Source organism: Protomyctophum bolini (assembly GCF_963924005.1).
Source record: "Protomyctophum bolini genome assembly, chromosome: 18".
NCBI classification, from domain to species: Eukaryota; Metazoa; Chordata; class Actinopteri; order Myctophiformes; family Myctophidae; genus Protomyctophum; species Protomyctophum bolini.
In genome coordinates, this window is record NC_137879.1 from 8,898,727 (window position 1) to 8,916,500 (window position 17,774).

The following is a 17,774-nucleotide window of genomic DNA, read 5'->3' on the forward strand; positions in this document are numbered from 1 at the left end:
AACCAATAGGTGGCCAACAGGGTCTACATTTCCTACTCCTCCTTCCTACTCCTCCTCCCTATTAATTTTGTATTCATCCTTAGGACCCCAAATCACATCTTAGAAAGCATGAGTGTCTATTTCAAACAAAGTGTTTTTTGACTGGGGGTCAGGAGGAATTGCCTGTCATAATTTGACCCCCCTGTATTAGGATGTTGATATTCATTCATCAGCCAACACTCCCCACTGACAGTTCTTAGCTTACGCATGTTTCATGATAACTACTTTTATTTAAGTGATTGATGTACTATGCCATGCTTTTTGTTACTGCGTAATGTAAGTCGCTCTGGATTAAGAGCGTCTGCTAAATGCCTAAATTGTAAATTGTCTCCCTGGTGTACGGCTGCAGAGGGACTATGGGGATGCAGGGACTACTCGGAGTACACCTGGATCCTGTACACTGTACAGGATCCAGGTGTACTCCGAGTAGTACAGTGTACAGAGTGCCTGTTATGCCCGAGGAGACCCCTGAGGAACTGCACAGCATCCTGACTTCCATCAGGGGCAGCGTGGACAAGCTGCTCACCACAAAGCACGATGAGGTTTACTGTCGCCCCATGTTCCAGTAAACAAACACACACACACACACACACACACACACACACATACTCGCACAGAGAGAGAGACTCCTGGTCTCAGTGGATATTTTGACTTTTCTTTTAGTTTTTTTTAATGTTGCCACTACTGTTGGAGCAGCCACAAACTACACAGGTTCATCCCGGTGTTCTGGGCATCTTTGTAATGTTAGTGTCATGGGGCAACCCGTGCCCTATATACATAAAACTGCTCTCTATAACATGAAAGGACTAATGTTTTAATGTTTTAGGGTGTGTTGGTATTTAAATGTTCACTGATTGTTTGCAAATTGTCTCTCCTGCACTGCTGGTGGCATTTCCCTTGAGTAGGAAGGGGCTATGCAGGAGAGGGGAGTTTCTTCTTATGCTTTGAGTATTTGTCATTGAGTTTTCAGGCTTATTTATATTTGTTTAATTGTAACGCATTATTTAGGAATGTACAGGTTACTTTTATGCAAGGCGTTATTTATGGAAGTATTTATATTGAAAGTATTTATGGAGAAGACGGGTTTCTAATTGATTGTTTCCTGTGCATGGTAGGATCCACTCCTATTTAAGGGAGGCTACAGGGATGGACAAGTTGGATGTGGGCTTTGACACAGATAACATCCCTGAGGGAGAGCTACACGGCCATGTGGGATCAAGGTACAGCCTGAAGAGAGTTCTCATCCTGTATTTATTTATCTTTTTGTCCTTTCTTTATTTTGTTGCCTGTAATATTGTTTGCTATTGAGAATTATTGCACTGAAGTACTGAACAATTGTATGGACTTTTGGTGGAGGAGTTTGGGGGGAAATAAAAGCCCTTAACTAAAATTTCTGACTGTTCTTGGAGCCCTGGCCGTTCAGGCAACTTAACAGTTAGTGTTAGTAAAAAGCAGGCAAAAGAGTAACGTTTGAGGCAGACTAACATCAGTCACTCTACCATGAGACCCGTTCCTGAATTCATCTATATAGCTCCAAGATGAGGTCTCACTCATCCGGGTACTGGCACAGGGCCACACCGGCGAATATTTGCCACGATGCACAGCCACTTCAGCCAGTTCCATGTTTTTAAAACATTCAAGATTCAAGATTCAAGATTCAAGATTATTTTATTGCCATTTCAACAGAGTTGATAGGAATTTGTCTTCGTGACATTCATTGCAGTAACGGGGGAAAGAGACAACAATTAGAACTACACAGCTGCAGCCATTCTTCGACATCTGAGAGCAGGTGGCATCGTGGCAAATATTCGGCAGTATAAATATAATAGTGTGCGTTTGCGCGTGCGTGTGTGTGTGTGTGTGTGTGTGTGACCGTGTGTGTGTGCGCGTGTTTGTGTGTGTAACAGGAACTCCTGGTGATAGGATGAAGTCATAGCTACATTAAAAAGTTCAACTTGAAAAGGATGGAGAGACCCAATATGATATTACAGTAAGTCATCCTATTACAAGAACTGAAGCCCTGCTGCAGGCTATGTGAGTACAGTCCCATTGTAAAGAGTGGAGAGATGACCCACTTGATATCTGACACCAAAGCGCTCAATTAAACACCTACAGTATAGGATATAAACTGGCTGGAAAGAACTATGGTCTTCTTGCAAACACCATACCCGACCCTCAATAGCATCCACAATTCATTTAAATGAGTCCGATGACCGGCATATTCGAATAGTATTCAAATCAGACTCCTTTCCTTACTAGGCTATTGATATATATATATATTTTTTAAGATATTTGTTGGGCTTTGCCTTTATTGATGGATATAGATTAGACTAAGTATAGGTTTGACAGGAAATGAAGAGAGAGATTGGGGAAGCAGCAAAGGTCGTTTGGACTCGAACCCGCAATACGCTGTCGGGCTTAACAGCCTATAGGTTCCCGGACTGCTAGGCCAACCCGGGCCAAGGCTAATACATGTGTCAACTACCCCATTTAGGAAAGGAAGTAGTGTATGTTCTTTATTAGTGTCATTTAACCATGTTTATTGTCTCGCATCATTGTAGTTAAGCCTTTGATGTGGTGACTGACCGCTATTTTCCAAAGTCCACTTTCTGAAGCAGAAGCTCAAGTAGATGGTGCCAAATTGCCAATTGCCCTAAACTGTAATCCTGAGCGCTACTCTCCCAACCTGGGGAGAGCCCCGACCTGAGCTCATGCATCCTTAGGCTTCACTCACACCTTTCGATCTAGCATACAACATTGATGAATGCTTTCGGCTGTGTTTCGACTGCCCCCCTCCCCCTCATACAACAAAAATGTTGTGCCAAACCATGTAACTCCCATTGGAAATGCATTGCGAGCTTGCATCAGTAAACAAGTCTCATGCATCAGCTATACATCAATCTGTTGTGAAGGTGTGAGTCAGGCCTTAGGCCGCTTCTTATCACCTGACAGGCAGTGGGGAGTGTCCTCGGTAGGACATATCGCGTGGAAGGAACAGGTATAGAGACCAGGGTTACTGAATGTGTTTTGTGAGGGTACCTACCCTAGGGGAGTCGGGGACACAGGGAGAACGAACATGCAAATTCCACACAGAAAGGCCCTTTCGCCAAACCCTCAAAATGGCAGCCTCCATAAGATACACGCCGCTCCAATGAACTGGGTGGCTGTGGCTCAGGAGGTTGATCAGGTTGTCCAATGATCTGTTGGTCGGTGTTCAAATCCTGGCTCCTGTCTACATGTCGAAGTATCCTTGGGCAAGACTACTACTAAGTATTGAGGATCTAAGTGGTTAACAGCGTGAACATTTTAAGCCATTTAGAAAAAGGGGAGAAAACAATATAGCAGTGGGTGCGGTTTTCTGGTTACACTGAAAGAAAATGTATTACAGAAACACTAAAATGGATAAACTCATCCCCGAGTCATCACAGACAGACTGGAAAAGCTAATTCTCTGGAGCTGTATTGACATTTGACATCATAGAATGAATGCTCAATGCTCCCTCAAGCTATCAGGACAGAGTTGAAAATTGTTTAGTTCCTATAGGAATCATCTGCAACAGACCTACAATTTTAATGAATTCACATCAGAAACAAAGCAAAAAGCTTTCAGCTTGGGCAAACCAAAGACTATATGTTGCAAACACTTCCCATATTTCTCCCACAATACTAGTGCTGATGAAACTTTATAACTTATATCAGTGCCAGAGATGCTCAAAATTAAGCTACTGTATAGCTCATAGAGCAGCACAAACCACAAACAAGTGACACAAAACAAAACATGCTGCACTCCAAACTGTACATGTATTTTATTTGTACTTTTAATGCACTAATTCAGTTAGGCTACCGCTTACCGGAGGATTATGGGCGTATTATAGAATTTATAGTATATTGTATGATAACAGCGGTATGCAAATCAACACGTGGGTGTGTCGGTGTGTGTAGCCAGTAGCCACGCTGATTACAATTACGCACAGAAAGCTGTGGGGGTGGGCTACTGGGAATCTGGGATTCACCAGAGCGCAAGCCGGACGGGACTACCTACCACCACTACCTCCAAACTATTTATTTTAAAGAAAGTTTTAACGAAAGAAAACAATATATTTTTTAGGCTACTTTCAAACGTTGGTGATCGAGAGAGTGATAGTATTATGTTCCGGATCACTCAGCATCGGCAGTGGAAGAGGAGAGTGGAGTTTTATCAATGAATCGTTCTTGTCAACACAACTGTTGCGGCGCTCCGGACTTTTTGTGCCATCATCAGCATGACAGACGTCATGTCAGGAGACAATCAATTAATAGATGGAGACGACATTCACCCTAAAGACGATGATGCAGCAGCGGCAGGAGTTCCTCTGGACGATCAGGCGTTTGCGTTCGGGGATGACCTCGAATTAAATAAGTTCGACGGACTGCCCTTTTCGTCGCGTTACTACAAGCTGCTGAAAGAGAGGCAAACGTTGCCAGTATGGAAGGTCAGGTGCCAGTTCATGGACGCATTGGTGAACAATCGACTCGTTGTTGTGTCTGGAGCAGTAAACACTGGGGAAAGTACACAAGTGAGTTTTCTTTGTCAATGCATGTGCACATGCAGATCACAAGTTGTCTTTTCTCCCAGGAAGTTATAATTGACCCACTTGTGATTTTATTGTAAGTTACTTATTCACAACTATTCTGCAGTTTAGTACCTCTTGAGCAACGCTGTTGGATACTTAACTTTACATGCAGTGACAGTTGGCAGTCTCTAAACTACAGTCTGTGCTCTAAACATAGCGACATGGAATCTGATATTACATGCAGCTATTTTGTTTTCAGATCTGGGCCAATGGGAATGCCAATGGGAATAGTGCAGACTCCTTGCAGTAGGCCTATCACTTTCTCTCTTCCAGGAAATAAAACGTCTGGGTTTCCGAGGCTAGCCTATCACCAATCAACAACCATCTTCCTTGTTAAGTTCCTTATGTTTCCTGCCTTTTAGATTGGAGACAAACTTAACATTGCATATTAATTTGGATGATAATTGCATTGTGAGTCCACATTCATAGTACACTCATCCAGCTGTACAATTGATTCCATATACAGGTCTATTCTTGCTAGCAGCATCCCTTAATTTGGATTTATTAAATTTTTGTAATCAAATTATCTTCCTGTTACATTATAACACTACTGTACCTCTATCTGAGGCAGAGTTTTTAGCTACCATAAAAAAACAGTGTGTGCTGAATGTACTGTGACTTGTCCAGCACTGTTTACAAATGTGGGGGAAGGGTGTTACCTTTTGTCATTTGGGAGCCCGAAGCCCTTGCTGTGGGGCAAGTGAGGGCTATAGACATACCGACAGACACGGATCAATCACTTTGCTAGAGTGACATGTAAACAAACAAGCTTTCCATGCTATTACTTACTTACATACTACTTTATTGAGAATGATTTGTTCAGTTCATATACTTAACATAACAGAATGACTTTAGATTAGAAGGAAGGATTTATTTTACACATATCTCCCCAGAGAGAGAGAGGGAGTGGGGCAGGCAGGTATGCCTGGGTGAAGTGTGAACAAGCTGCCCAGCTCAGCAGATCATGCTGTTGTGTAGGGCAGGCTACTGTCCTTCATGTGGCTGACCAGCCAGGCTACTGTCCATGTGGCTGACCAGCCAGGCTACATCAGGCCTGTGTCTGTGCATAACAGGCACAAAGCCTCCTGTAGGGCAGGCAGGCTACTGTCCTCCATGTGGCTGACCAGCCAGGCTACATCAGGCCTGTGTCTGTGCATAACAGGCACAAAGCCTCCTGTAGGGCAGGCAGGCTACTGTCCTCCATGTGGCTGACCAGCCAGGCTACATCAGGCCTGTGTCTGTGCATAACAGGCACAAAGCCTCCTGTAGGGCAGGCAGGCTACTGTCCTCCATGTGGCTGACCAGCCAGGCTACATCAGGCCTGTGTCTGTGCATAACAGGCACAAAGCCTCCTGTAGGGCAGGCAGGCTACTGTCCTCCATGTGGCTGACCAGCCAGGCTACATCAGGCCTGGCTGTGTCTGTGCATAACGGGCACAAAAGCTCCTGGCAGCATGGGGTGTTAGGGGACCTCCCACCGCTAAGCCCCGATTCACAGGAGCTACTACATGCTGCCAAAGCAATTTGTGCATTATGGAGGGGGATAATACCATAGTATATCCCCCTGTCGCTGTGTGTTACGGTGTTTATTATTTATACTGCTGACACCATCCTGACCCGATCCCCTCCATGGATTTCTAAGTTGTTGTGGTGTGACTGTGTACAGATAATAATGCTGGTGTTTCTTCTACGAGGCTACTGATGACATTTGTGTGTGTGTGTGTGTGTGTGTGTGTCTCTCTCTCTCTAGAACCTCTTGTGTAGCATTGAGCAAGAATCACAGATTTGATCTCTTTAAGAGAAAAAAATAAAAAACATGGGTTTTAATATTGTTGTGAGTACCCAAAGCATGACATTTCTAGAAATGTCCTGAAGAATATGTGAGTGTACACAAAAGATTAAATAAAGGCTTTGTTAAAGGCGCTCTCTCTCTCTCTCTCTCTCTCTCTCTCTCTCTCTCTCTCTCTCTCTCTCTCTCTCTCTTCTCTCAGATGGGATTAGAATACATAAGCTTGTTTAACTCATTAGTCTCACTACCACTGTGTTAATGAGAGATTCACCGTCTGCCTTCTTACTTTTAACCATATTGGTGCTGTAACTGTTATAGAATGTCAAATGTTTTTTTTTCCATTTTTGATGTAGTGACTGCATGTGGCTTGCTGTAATGTCTCTGCGTAAATATATGTTCCCCCAAAATTCCAGGCGACGCTGAGCGGTCGCGACAATAAATAACAAAGTGTTGAATCTCTTCCCTTCCAGATCCCCCAGTGGTGTGCCGAGTTCTGCCTCTCGGCCCAGTACCAGCATGGCGCGGTGGTGTGCACCCACATCCACAGGCAGGAGGTCGTGAACCTGGCGCTGCGGGTGGCCGACGAGATGGACGTCAACATAGGCCACGAAGTGGGCTACACCATCCCACAGCAGACCTGCTGCTCCTCGGACACCGTCTTGAGGTCTGTGTGTGGCCTTGCTGCTCAGCGGTTGCCTCCTCGCGTATAGCCAGACTTAATATCTGCCTTTGCAATGCAAATGACCCCAGGCAGATATACTGTACAGTATGGCCTCCGCGAGGCTAGTTCAGCGGGGTAACGTTTCAGAGCTGACCACAAGCGAGTGTAGCTGCTTCACGTGTTTCCTGTGAAGAGTTTTAACTTAATTTAGGCCTGAACTCGAAATATTTTTAAAAATCTAAATCCTCCAGTTTTCTGAAATAAACATTTTCATGATTTTTCAAAAATAGCGAAATTTCCCGCCCAAAATGAGTTGAGTGTACTCGTTCGTCGTCACCTTTCGGAGAATGAAACTGAAGTCACAACTGTCACCACAAGCATAATCACACACCTGTAATAATAGTACCTGTAATAATAATATTTGTGTCCCCCTTTTGCTGTTGATGGGATATTTGCACAGTACATTTGCAAATGGGTAGATTAGATATTTTTTTGAATATCGGTGTGGGAAGCTGTCAGGTAAACGACGGTTAGGCCAGATCGAATGAGATGCTGTCTATGCTATCTATGACCACATCTTGAGATAAGATATCACTTCTTCCTGAACAGGTGCTTCGTATTGTGTTTGGTGGGGCTGCATTTTCCTGGAAATTCTACATCTGGTGGGAATGCAAAAGATTCTCTTTGGTGCAGCAAGAAATGTAGTCTACCTCTACTACACGATATAGACCGGTGTTATTGTGATTTTCACGTTTTTCTGCTTTTAATAGCACCATATCGAAAACGAACAAACACCCGCACACTGTCTTTATGTAAAGATACAAAAAAGAAACGAAACGTTGCTGTTTCCCAATTCAAGTTTTTTCACTACATGAAGACAGTGTGCGGGTGTTTGTTCTCTTTCATTGTCGGCCACCTTACCCTCTCCTACGCACCTGTCGCCTGTAGGTGTGCAAAAGCCTTGCTTTTTATTAATCGCACCAGATAATAATATTCGGTAATCTAATCTGATACAATAACCGCATTGCTTCATATTATTTACATCATGTCATTTTGTACTACTTTTCATTTTCACCATGATTCTGTCATTCAGATACTGCACCGATGACATGCTGCTCAGGGAGATGATGTCCGACCCCCTGCTGGAGCGCTACGGGGTCGTGGTCATCGACCAGGCCCACGAGAGGACGGTCAGCACGGACGTCCTCCTGGGTCTGCTCAAAGACATCCTGCTCCAGAGGCCCGAGCTCCGGGCCGTGGTGCTGACCGCTGCGCCCATGACGGCCAAGCTGCTGAGCCACTACGGCAGCGCCCCCGTGGTCATCCACCTGGAGACCCCGCGCCCCGCGGAGGTGGTCTACAGCAGCAGCAGCCAGAAGGACTACTTCTACTCGGCGCTGAGGCTGGTGCTGGAGATCCATCGCACCAAAGAGGAGGGAGACATCGCAGTGTTCCTGGCCTCTGCCCAGGTGAGGTGTTCTTAAGGAGTTATGTTTTTATGTGTTTTAATTGTATTCATTTGGGAGATTCCATGTCTTTTGGTTGTTACACTTAAACCTTAGTCGTACTCTGTTCAGCGGGGAGGAGAATTGGGGAGGATGGCATGACATGAACCTCTGCATGGTTTTTGCCACCCTCGGTGTGGGAAAGTGTGTGTGAATGGGAATTACTTTGTAAAGTGCTTGGAGAAATGAAATTCAGTCTGTATCTATCTAATATGTCTCTTCTCATTAATGGACACACAATACTCCACAACGACAAAGCAAAAAACTATTTTTGGGGTGTTCCTTATGTCGCAATTGAGTTTTGGTGCATTCTTGACCAACTTGATTGGAGTGACTTGATTGGAGTGAATTGCAGCTGTATTGACAAGTTTCCAAGATTTGAACTTAATGAAAATGAATTTAATCAAATGTAAGTGGACTGTATGCACTGTAATTGACAATAGATTACAGTCAATTACAGTCTCTGTGTTGTTAAGTCTTGTAAATGGTGCACTTATACTGTATAGCGCTTTTATCCAAAGTGATTTACATACTGTAGAAACCATGCAAGGCACCAGCCTGCTCAAGACTCTGGGGAAGCCCGGGATCGAACTGGGAACCTCACGGTACCCATCTGGGCCGGTCTACTGGCCACTCTACCCATGACCCACTGCCGCCCAGGCTCAATTTGTACATAATGTAGTCTCTCCTGTCCATCCACCCAGAATGGCACCTAGTTTCCCCCACCCACTCAACTGTTTTTACTGATCATGTTTGACAGCGGACTCTGTTACAATGACAACGACAGCCTATGTTTAGGGGGCCGTTGTCTCTCTCTCTCTCTCTCTCTGCAGAGCAGTGAGTTCACACACCCTGGAAGTTTGTCGATAGGGCTGCAATGTCAGCAGTTTCATTGATTTATTTTTTTGGCAAATCTTCGCAAGTTAAACAGGTTGTTTTATGACTGAATAAAACAAGAGATAGACAATCAATAGAACAAAAAGACCATGTAGAACTTGGAGCATCAACATTCAGCAGAAAGCTAGCTTAAAAATCAGTTTAGATTTAGATTTACACTTTGAAATGATGGCGTTTAGCATACACTTTTGTTTATTTATTATTGTTATCCAGAGCGACTTCCTCCATTTTCTCATACAGTTATAATGTATCAGAGTGCAGTACATCTCCCAACATAGGGGTAGGAGTGCGTAGTTGAAAGCATATGGCAAAAAAATTATCGGATGTGATCTGATTAAAATGCTTTATATTGAACAATATGGGTGAGCACTTTATATTTTTAATCTGACCGTTTATGTAGATGTATTTATTTACACATATACACAGTATAAAAACAACACAGTGAACATATAAATATAAGAAGGGTAAAGTGCTAGGCTGAGGCAAAAAACCCCAAGGGGCTTATACGAGGCCTCTACCTATATAAATTATAATGAAACATTGTACATGAGATATAGAATATCCAGAAAACATGATTGCAGTATATAAAACATGAACAAAACAAAAATAATAGATGATACAAAGAAATATAATTAAGTTATCTGGTCAATTGAGTGGGCCGGTTGGGCCCTAAACTTATGTTTGAAATTTTTTAATGAAGTAGAATTTGATGAGATTGCTGTATAGGTGTTCCATAGCTGGGCCATAGCTGTATCTGATGGAGAACTGACACAGACCAGTACGGAACTTTGGGAGATGTTATTGTAAATGATTTGCCTGTCTCGTATTGAACTGGTGCACATAGTCATGAAAGTGCTTACAGTGCTCGGGCCTACAATAAATCCCATCCCCTCTACTCTTGTCTACAGGAGGTGGAGTGTGCCCACAGCATCCTCCAGAGAGAGGGCACCAGACTGGGGGCTGAACTGGGTCAGATGGTACCCGTGGCCCTGTGCACGGGGCAAGGAGAGCTGCTACCTCCTTATGGAGAACCCGGACCCAGAAAGTCCCGAAGGGTCTTCCTCTCAGCCCCACAGGGAGGCAGCATGTTATGGGCTGTCGACTCCATCAGCTTCGTCATTGACACAGGAGTCGAGAAAAGATCTGTAAGTTGTTGTTGTGCCGGAATGTAATGTATTACTTTGTTAGTTATTCGTTAAAGTGTTTTAAAGTACAGTAATATTATAATATGTGATTGTTACAGTATATAATATTAAATATGTGTTTCTATTACTGTAGGTGTATAACCCAAGGATACGGGCTAACTCAGAAGTACTTCAGCCTATTAGTCGGTGCCAAGCAGACATCCGCAAGCAGCTCTCTGGACCAACAGGTTTAGTACACCAATGATGATGATTAGTACACCAAGCTGAGGAGCAGGGGAGACGTTCTTAATCGATCACAGTTTATGTTTTGACCTAATAAATAGGCACGTAAAACTGTAAAATGATTGCCAATATGCCAACGCTTTGAGTACTGATTGAAGCAACATTGTGCTGCTGCAGCACACCAGCCTGATTACTAGGAGATGCAACAATATTTGACAATCTGTCTGCTCTGAGATTACAGTAGGTGATTCACATTAGTGAAGTGCAGCTGATCTCAATCAGCCATTAAGGCCACTGACTGTGTTCCAGAGCTGTTTGCTTACCAGATGTCAATTACGTCCATATGAAACCACTCCGCCTTTTCCCCATTAGACTTAGCCCCTTTGTTGTGTTTACCCCGCAGGTAAATGTTTCTGTTTATATCCCGAGGAGAGACAGCTTCTTGCGGAGAACCCGCCTCAGATCCTGGGTTCCAACATTACGTCCACAGCCCTCTTCCTCAAGAGGATGGAGATAGCCGGCCTGCGACACTGTGATTTCATCGACAGGCCAGGTGAGAGGCTGTGAACACAAGTGTTCGGAACGTGGGCTCTATGCATAACTGTAGTTCCAGTTTCCCAAAAAGGTGGCAAAGTTGCTGGTGCAGCCGCAGATTTAATTCAGAAACGAGTCATAACGTGTTTCCATTTTAAATCTGCTGCTTCACCAATCGAGCAAAGATAACTGGAAATGGGTATGCCACCGTCGTGAAACAGTTATGCACAGAGCCTTTTCAATGGAAAGTGTGTTCAAGGCAAATTAATTCCCACAGGCTGCTGCTCAGTCCTGGCATAAAACACAAGACCTTGTCAGCGGTGTGTGTGTATATATTGTATATAGTCTGCATTTATAGCACCCATCATCCACATTTCACACACACTGACAATGGATGCAGCCATGTAAGGCAACCAACCTGCTCATCATCAGGAGCAGTCAGGTGTTCAGTGTGTTGCTCAGTGATGCCAGGAGGAGAGGGGTTCAAACCAGGTGACTTCGGAATGGGATTCCCAGAAGACGGCTGGACCTTCTGGTGTGGATCGTGTCTGTGGTTGACTGTGGTGCTGTTTTGGGCCTGTGGTAGTAGTGCGGTTCAGAAGATGGATCTGCATGTGTTCAATGCTACTGCAACTCTTTGAGCCCAGTCAGGCGTGCTTTAGCTGAGCTGACGGGGTCCTGTCACCAACCATTGTCTGTGCTCTGACCTACCATGAGGCTGGGCAGAGAACAGAACGGAGGAAAGAGGCCAGCTCATTAATGATTACACAGTCTGTCTCGTTAGAACATTGGCAACCCATTGGCACAATGAAGAGTAAGTGTACGGGCCAAATATGCTGCTCGTATTCTGCTGCTGCTCATATATTGCGTTCTGCCTTTTTGTACTTGCGTAGTAGGACGTAAAATGTACCACACTGTATACTCCCATTGATCAGGGTCCTCCAGGGTTGTATGATTCGCCCACTCCTCCTTCCCTCTACACGAAATGTTTTAGCTAAAAATAGCTGATCCTCTGTACAAGCTTGCAAAGTTTTAGATACGTTGTGAGCTGGTAGATCTAGTTGGTTTTCACTGAATGTTTGCTTATAGTAGCCGGTCATGCACAGAACATGCTTTGGGTAAGGGAGTGTATTATGTTTTTTTGTGGAAGGTAGTTTCTGTAGGCTTCAAAAACAGACATTTCACTTGTCTGTTTAACTACCGGTACTCCAATTTTTGCCGACTGTTTGCCTATTTTCACGTGTTCGCCTAATAGGACATGACCAGGGACATGGTTAAAATGCATTGCCACATAATCTGTTTATGTTGGTACTGATGCCTTGTACATGTTAACACTATTTACTGTTGTATTCCATTTGCTCAGATCCCGAGGGTCTCATGCAGGCTCTGGAAGAGCTGGATTACCTCGCGGCTTTAGATAACGACGGCAACTTGTCCGAGATCGGAATCATCATCTCTGAGTTCCCGCTGGACCCGCAGATGGCCAAAGCTCTGCTGGCGTCCTGTGAGTTTGAATGTGTAAGTGAGATGCTGACCATCGCCGCCATGCTCTCAGGTGTGTATGGACATGACATTTGGAATACTGTACATAATTTGCCACATGCCACTGATACTGTCTTGGACCACATCTTAGCTTCACCATATGGACAATGACTCAATAAAGCAGATGGCCCTTGATCAGTGTAGCTTGTCTTAACCCATTTTGGGCGGGAACCCCTTTTGGTGTTTTAAACATTATGTTATAATTTAGCTATTGAAAAATAGCAGACCTACAAACTCGTAGCGCGCCACTCGGTGGCTCGCTACGAGCTTGTAGGTCTGCTATTTTTGAGAAATCGTGAAAATGGGGCACAAATCTTTGAATATATTTATTCTTTCAGAGCGAACGTTTTTAACTCAAATCTCTGGAACAATAATTTCAGATGGGGGGTCGGAGGCATATTACATATAATGTTTGGGGTCCTTGCCATGAAATATTGAGCACCACTGATACAGAAACATACGGTTTTTACATACATTTTAAAAATTTCGACGTCAGGCCAAAAGGGGTTAACAATACTGATTGATTTCTGCGTTTTAGCGCCAAGCTGCTTCGTGGAGCCACCTGCTGGCATGGCCCATGAGGCGGTCCAGTGTCACAGAAAGTTCCAGCACCCTGACGGCGATCATTTCACCCTCATAAACATCTACAATGCCTTCAAGCAAAGCCAAAGAGAGCCACGTAAGTTGCAGCCGTCAAACGGATCGCTACGGTGTAATTAAAAGAGCTGAATTTATGCAATACTGATACTGTATGATGCAATGACAGTGATGCATCCTTACTCTTGTGGTTCTCGAATGTGAACGAATGACTGTGATGAAATGTCAAAATCCACTGGACTGTAGGTTATATTTGATCACAAAATGTGGTATTACCATTATAAGTAGTCTTACCATGGGGCTAGATGAGACTGTATTGTATAAATGGACAATTCAACAGCCCCTGTCAATATTCATAAACTGAAACTAACAAAATTAAGGATTCGGGAAAATTAATTAAATATATGTGGTATGGAGAAATTCCATGAAACTAGGCAGAAACATTCACCTGCTGCCAATTCCAAGTGTAAAAATATGAAACAAGACGACAATGATTATGCACTACAGAGTAATGTGTTGTTAAAGAGGTTGTATCGTTAAATGTATTAAATTAAAACCTCAAATGTCGGAACTCGATTGACCTTCTTTGTAATGTGCTGTTTTCACAGACCCGGCTGATGAGAAATGGTGCCGGGACCGTTTCCTCAACCACAGCGCCCTCAAGACGGCCGATGCCATTCGGTCCGAGTTGACCGACATCCTGAAACGGATCGAGCTCCCCATCTCTGAGCCGTCCTTTGGCACAAAGTCCAACACCGACAGCACCAAGAGAGCTCTGTTGGCCGGGTTCTTCATGCAAGTATGTAGTGGTTTCAAACGCCTGAACCCATTCTGACCTGAGATCAGATTCTAAAAATGTCTTCTACATCCTTGACAGTTTTCATTCTGACCTGAGATCAGATTTAAAAAAATGTCTTCTATGTCAGTCGCTCTTCAATTCTTTTTCAAAAATAGCAAACCTACAACCTCGTAGTGCGCCACTCGGTGGCGCGCTACGAGCTTGTTAATAAAATGCGGCAATAAAATGTTTCACTGCATAAATGTGGCTTCCATGAATGACACTCACATGACATGGACCTCTTCAAGAAATACGGTGCCAGTCAGTTTACATAAGTTTACATAATAATGGAGATACGTTTCTCTCACACTTAACCACAGTATTTGCCTCTTTGGTAGATTGCTCGAGACGTGGACGGGTCGGGGAATTACTTCATGCTGACGCACAAGCACATGGCGCAGGTTCACCCGTTCTCCTGCTATGGCAACCGAGCACACAAGCTGGCGCTGCCCGAGTGGGTCGTATTCCATGAATATACCCTGTCGGAGAACAACTGCATAAGAACCGTCACCGAAATATCCCCCGAAACGTAAGTAAACCGTATAGACTGTGACTGTAGCTATGTTGTTCTTATTGGGTTATTTATTTGATCACACCTAACCACTTCAACACTGTATACACTTAGCTGACCGGTGTCCCCCAGGGGTCTATATTAGGCTGATAGGCTCCCTACTTTTCTCCATTTACACGGAATATCTTTGGCGAAAATAGTGGATCTACAAGCTCACGTTTTGCTTTGAGAGGTTGTAACGATAGGTTATTTTCAATATTAAGGACGTTCGAATTCATGTGGTTCATTATTTTTTTCTTTTCTTTTTAGCCTATTGGATTTTGGTCTAAACATTATTGGGTGGGGGGGGGGGGGGGGTGAACCGATAGCTGAGTGGCTAGGGCGTGTATCATATGCCTGACAGCGAGTCCCTGGTTTGATTCCCGGACCATAATGCCGGACCGTAATGCACAATCTATTGTAAAGCGCCTTGGATAAAGGCGCTATATTAGGGCTGCCCAAAAGGTAGATTGTGATCTACTGTACCAGTAGATCACAAAGGCTGTGCAGGTAGATGACATGCCCCTAAAGATATATATAATTTAAAAAGAATGTAAAAGTATTTTTGGCATCTACCCCTTGGAATTAAGGTGACTTGATTGATTGACATCAAAAGGGGCCTGTCAGCTCACACCCACAATGCAATACTTTTGTTTTCAAGAGTGTTGAGCATAGACGTCAGTTGCATTATGACGTTACATATAAAATACGTTGCATATAAAACCCCCTACCAATTCCAATTAGTACATTTTCAGCAAGGGATAATACTTATTTTTGGTGGGTAGATCTTGTTGAGAGGTCATTTTGAAAGTAGCTCACAAGTAAAAGAATGTGGGCACCCCTGCGCTATATAAATGCACCATTTACTCTTATAATTATTTAAAAACTTTAGTTACTTTGTAGATTTTAATCAATTCAGCCCTTTATATATTTTGGCCATGTGACGCTCTGCAAGCTTGTAGATCTGCTATTTTTATACATTTCAAACTTGTGGAATGGGACATTCAGCACAATGAGTACTTTGACTTGCGGTACTTAAAATACATTTTGATGCCAATACTTTTGTACTTTTACTCAAGTACATTTTGACTGGCATTTTACTTTTTACTTTACTTTATTTCTACATTGCAGTATTGATACTTTTACTTTAACTAAAACGTGAGTTCTTCTATACAGTACATGATCATGTGTGTTGTCGTTCAAGGTTCATTCAGATGGCACCCCAGTACTTCTACTACAACATGCCCTCTAGTGAGAGCAAAGAGTTACTGCAACACGTGTTGGACAGAGACAGCACTGGAAGCTGTGAGGAACAAACGGCCTCCTCGGCCACCCAGGAGGACAGTGATAAGGACTGCACCGCTGCTGAGCAAACCTATGACAGATGTGTGATCCAGTGAAGGCGCCCCGTGTCAATCTGAACACGTACACTACATACACTTCCATCTGTTGCCAAAAGGATTTGCTTTTATATTCATGTTTAGCATTTTGATAATGCGTCTGGAACATTGAAAGTTCATTTACACAGAATTAAGGACTTTGTACAGGTAAACACATGGGCGAATAATTAAAGGAAAACCTATGAAATGCAGATTGCTCCCATTACAGTACTGCAGTACATATTTGCATGGCACAATTCGGACGGCACAATTCGGACATTAACATCCTATCATGTTGAGTCTGGGCATATACTGTACAGCTTTATGCTGTGGGTTATTTGTCTGACATGGTTTAGGTCAACTCGTCCTCATAGACTATAAAGGGACAATGCCTCCATCTAAGGTTTGAGGGAGAGGTCACTGCAAATGAATACTAAGTTAGTGAGTGACCACCTTCATCACATGATGAATCACCGATCTATTCCAGCACGACAGTGCCACCATCCACAGGGCACGAGGGTTCACTGTATGATTTGATGAGTCAGACAGTGATGTGAATCATGTTATGTATTGTATGGCCTTTACAGTTACCAGATCCCAACCCAGTTGAACACCAAACGAGGGACTGATTCGTTAGAATGGTGTCCCACCACCACTCCAGTAGAGTTCCAGAAACCTAAGTCAACACCACAACAGAAAATATGCATAATATACTAGTTCTTTCCCGGGAAAGATGACAGTTGTGCCAGTGAGGTAAGAAACCCTTATAAGATAACTTCACTGAAGCTGCCCTGACTCATGGTGCCACAACCTATTAACTAAACATTTTACATTTGTTACCAGTCTGTAGTGTACTTGTAGAAAAAAAGTGTGGATTTACACAATTCCCTATACTTTTTTTTTTATAACATACTGTGTGCACAGGCTAGTTGCAGGACAGGGGCTTGTCATTTACAGGTAAAGAATAGCATATTCAGAGGGTGTGACCAGTCTATTCTGTAAAGTAAGACTATCAAGCCTATCCCTCTGCAGCTTTGTTCTTATTTTGTCCCCACGGCACTGTGCCCCATTTTCTGCCAGTGTTCATCTACTGGGTTTCTTAATCTATGCTAACTACATGCTGTCCTCTGAGAGTTACTGTTGTCACACAGGAAGATCCAGTTAACCATTGTTTGAGGTTAGGGCCATCTGTGTCAAGTTGTGTATGCCCATTTTATGTCACAGGGCCACTATGTCACGCGATGGGTGTCCTGAAAATAGCTTCTACAAGCAGTGTTGCGAATGTGCTTGTAGATTGCTTGTTGGTGCCTTGCCATCCTCAACTAGAGGTCAGGTGCTGAGGATAGTTGGCATGTCTGTTCAGAGCTGGTGCAACTTCTCAGGTAATAATGGGATAGGCTAAAATGACTACTGACCCCAACACTTATGCTGCTCTGCAAGACTGGAGCCAATACTTAATTGAATT

General features: G+C 43.6%; 1 protein-coding gene across 1 annotated transcript; it reads left to right on the forward strand.

Moving 5' to 3' along the window:
- Nucleotides 1–4,082: 4,082 nt before the first annotated feature.
- dhx32a (DEAH (Asp-Glu-Ala-His) box polypeptide 32a) lies at nt 4,083–16,333 on the forward strand. The gene is made up of 11 exons (XM_080789708.1): nt 4,083–4,594; nt 6,910–7,103; nt 8,194–8,569; nt 10,411–10,647; nt 10,781–10,874; nt 11,273–11,422; nt 12,767–12,958; nt 13,484–13,624; nt 14,151–14,341; nt 14,719–14,909; nt 16,135–16,333. The coding sequence occupies exons 1-11, from the start codon at nt 4,301–4,303 to the stop codon at nt 16,328–16,330; spliced, it is 2,256 nt and encodes a 751-aa protein (XP_080645834.1). The 5' UTR covers nt 4,083–4,300; the 3' UTR covers nt 16,331–16,333.
- The last annotated feature ends 1,441 nt before the right edge of the window (nt 16,334–17,774 follow it).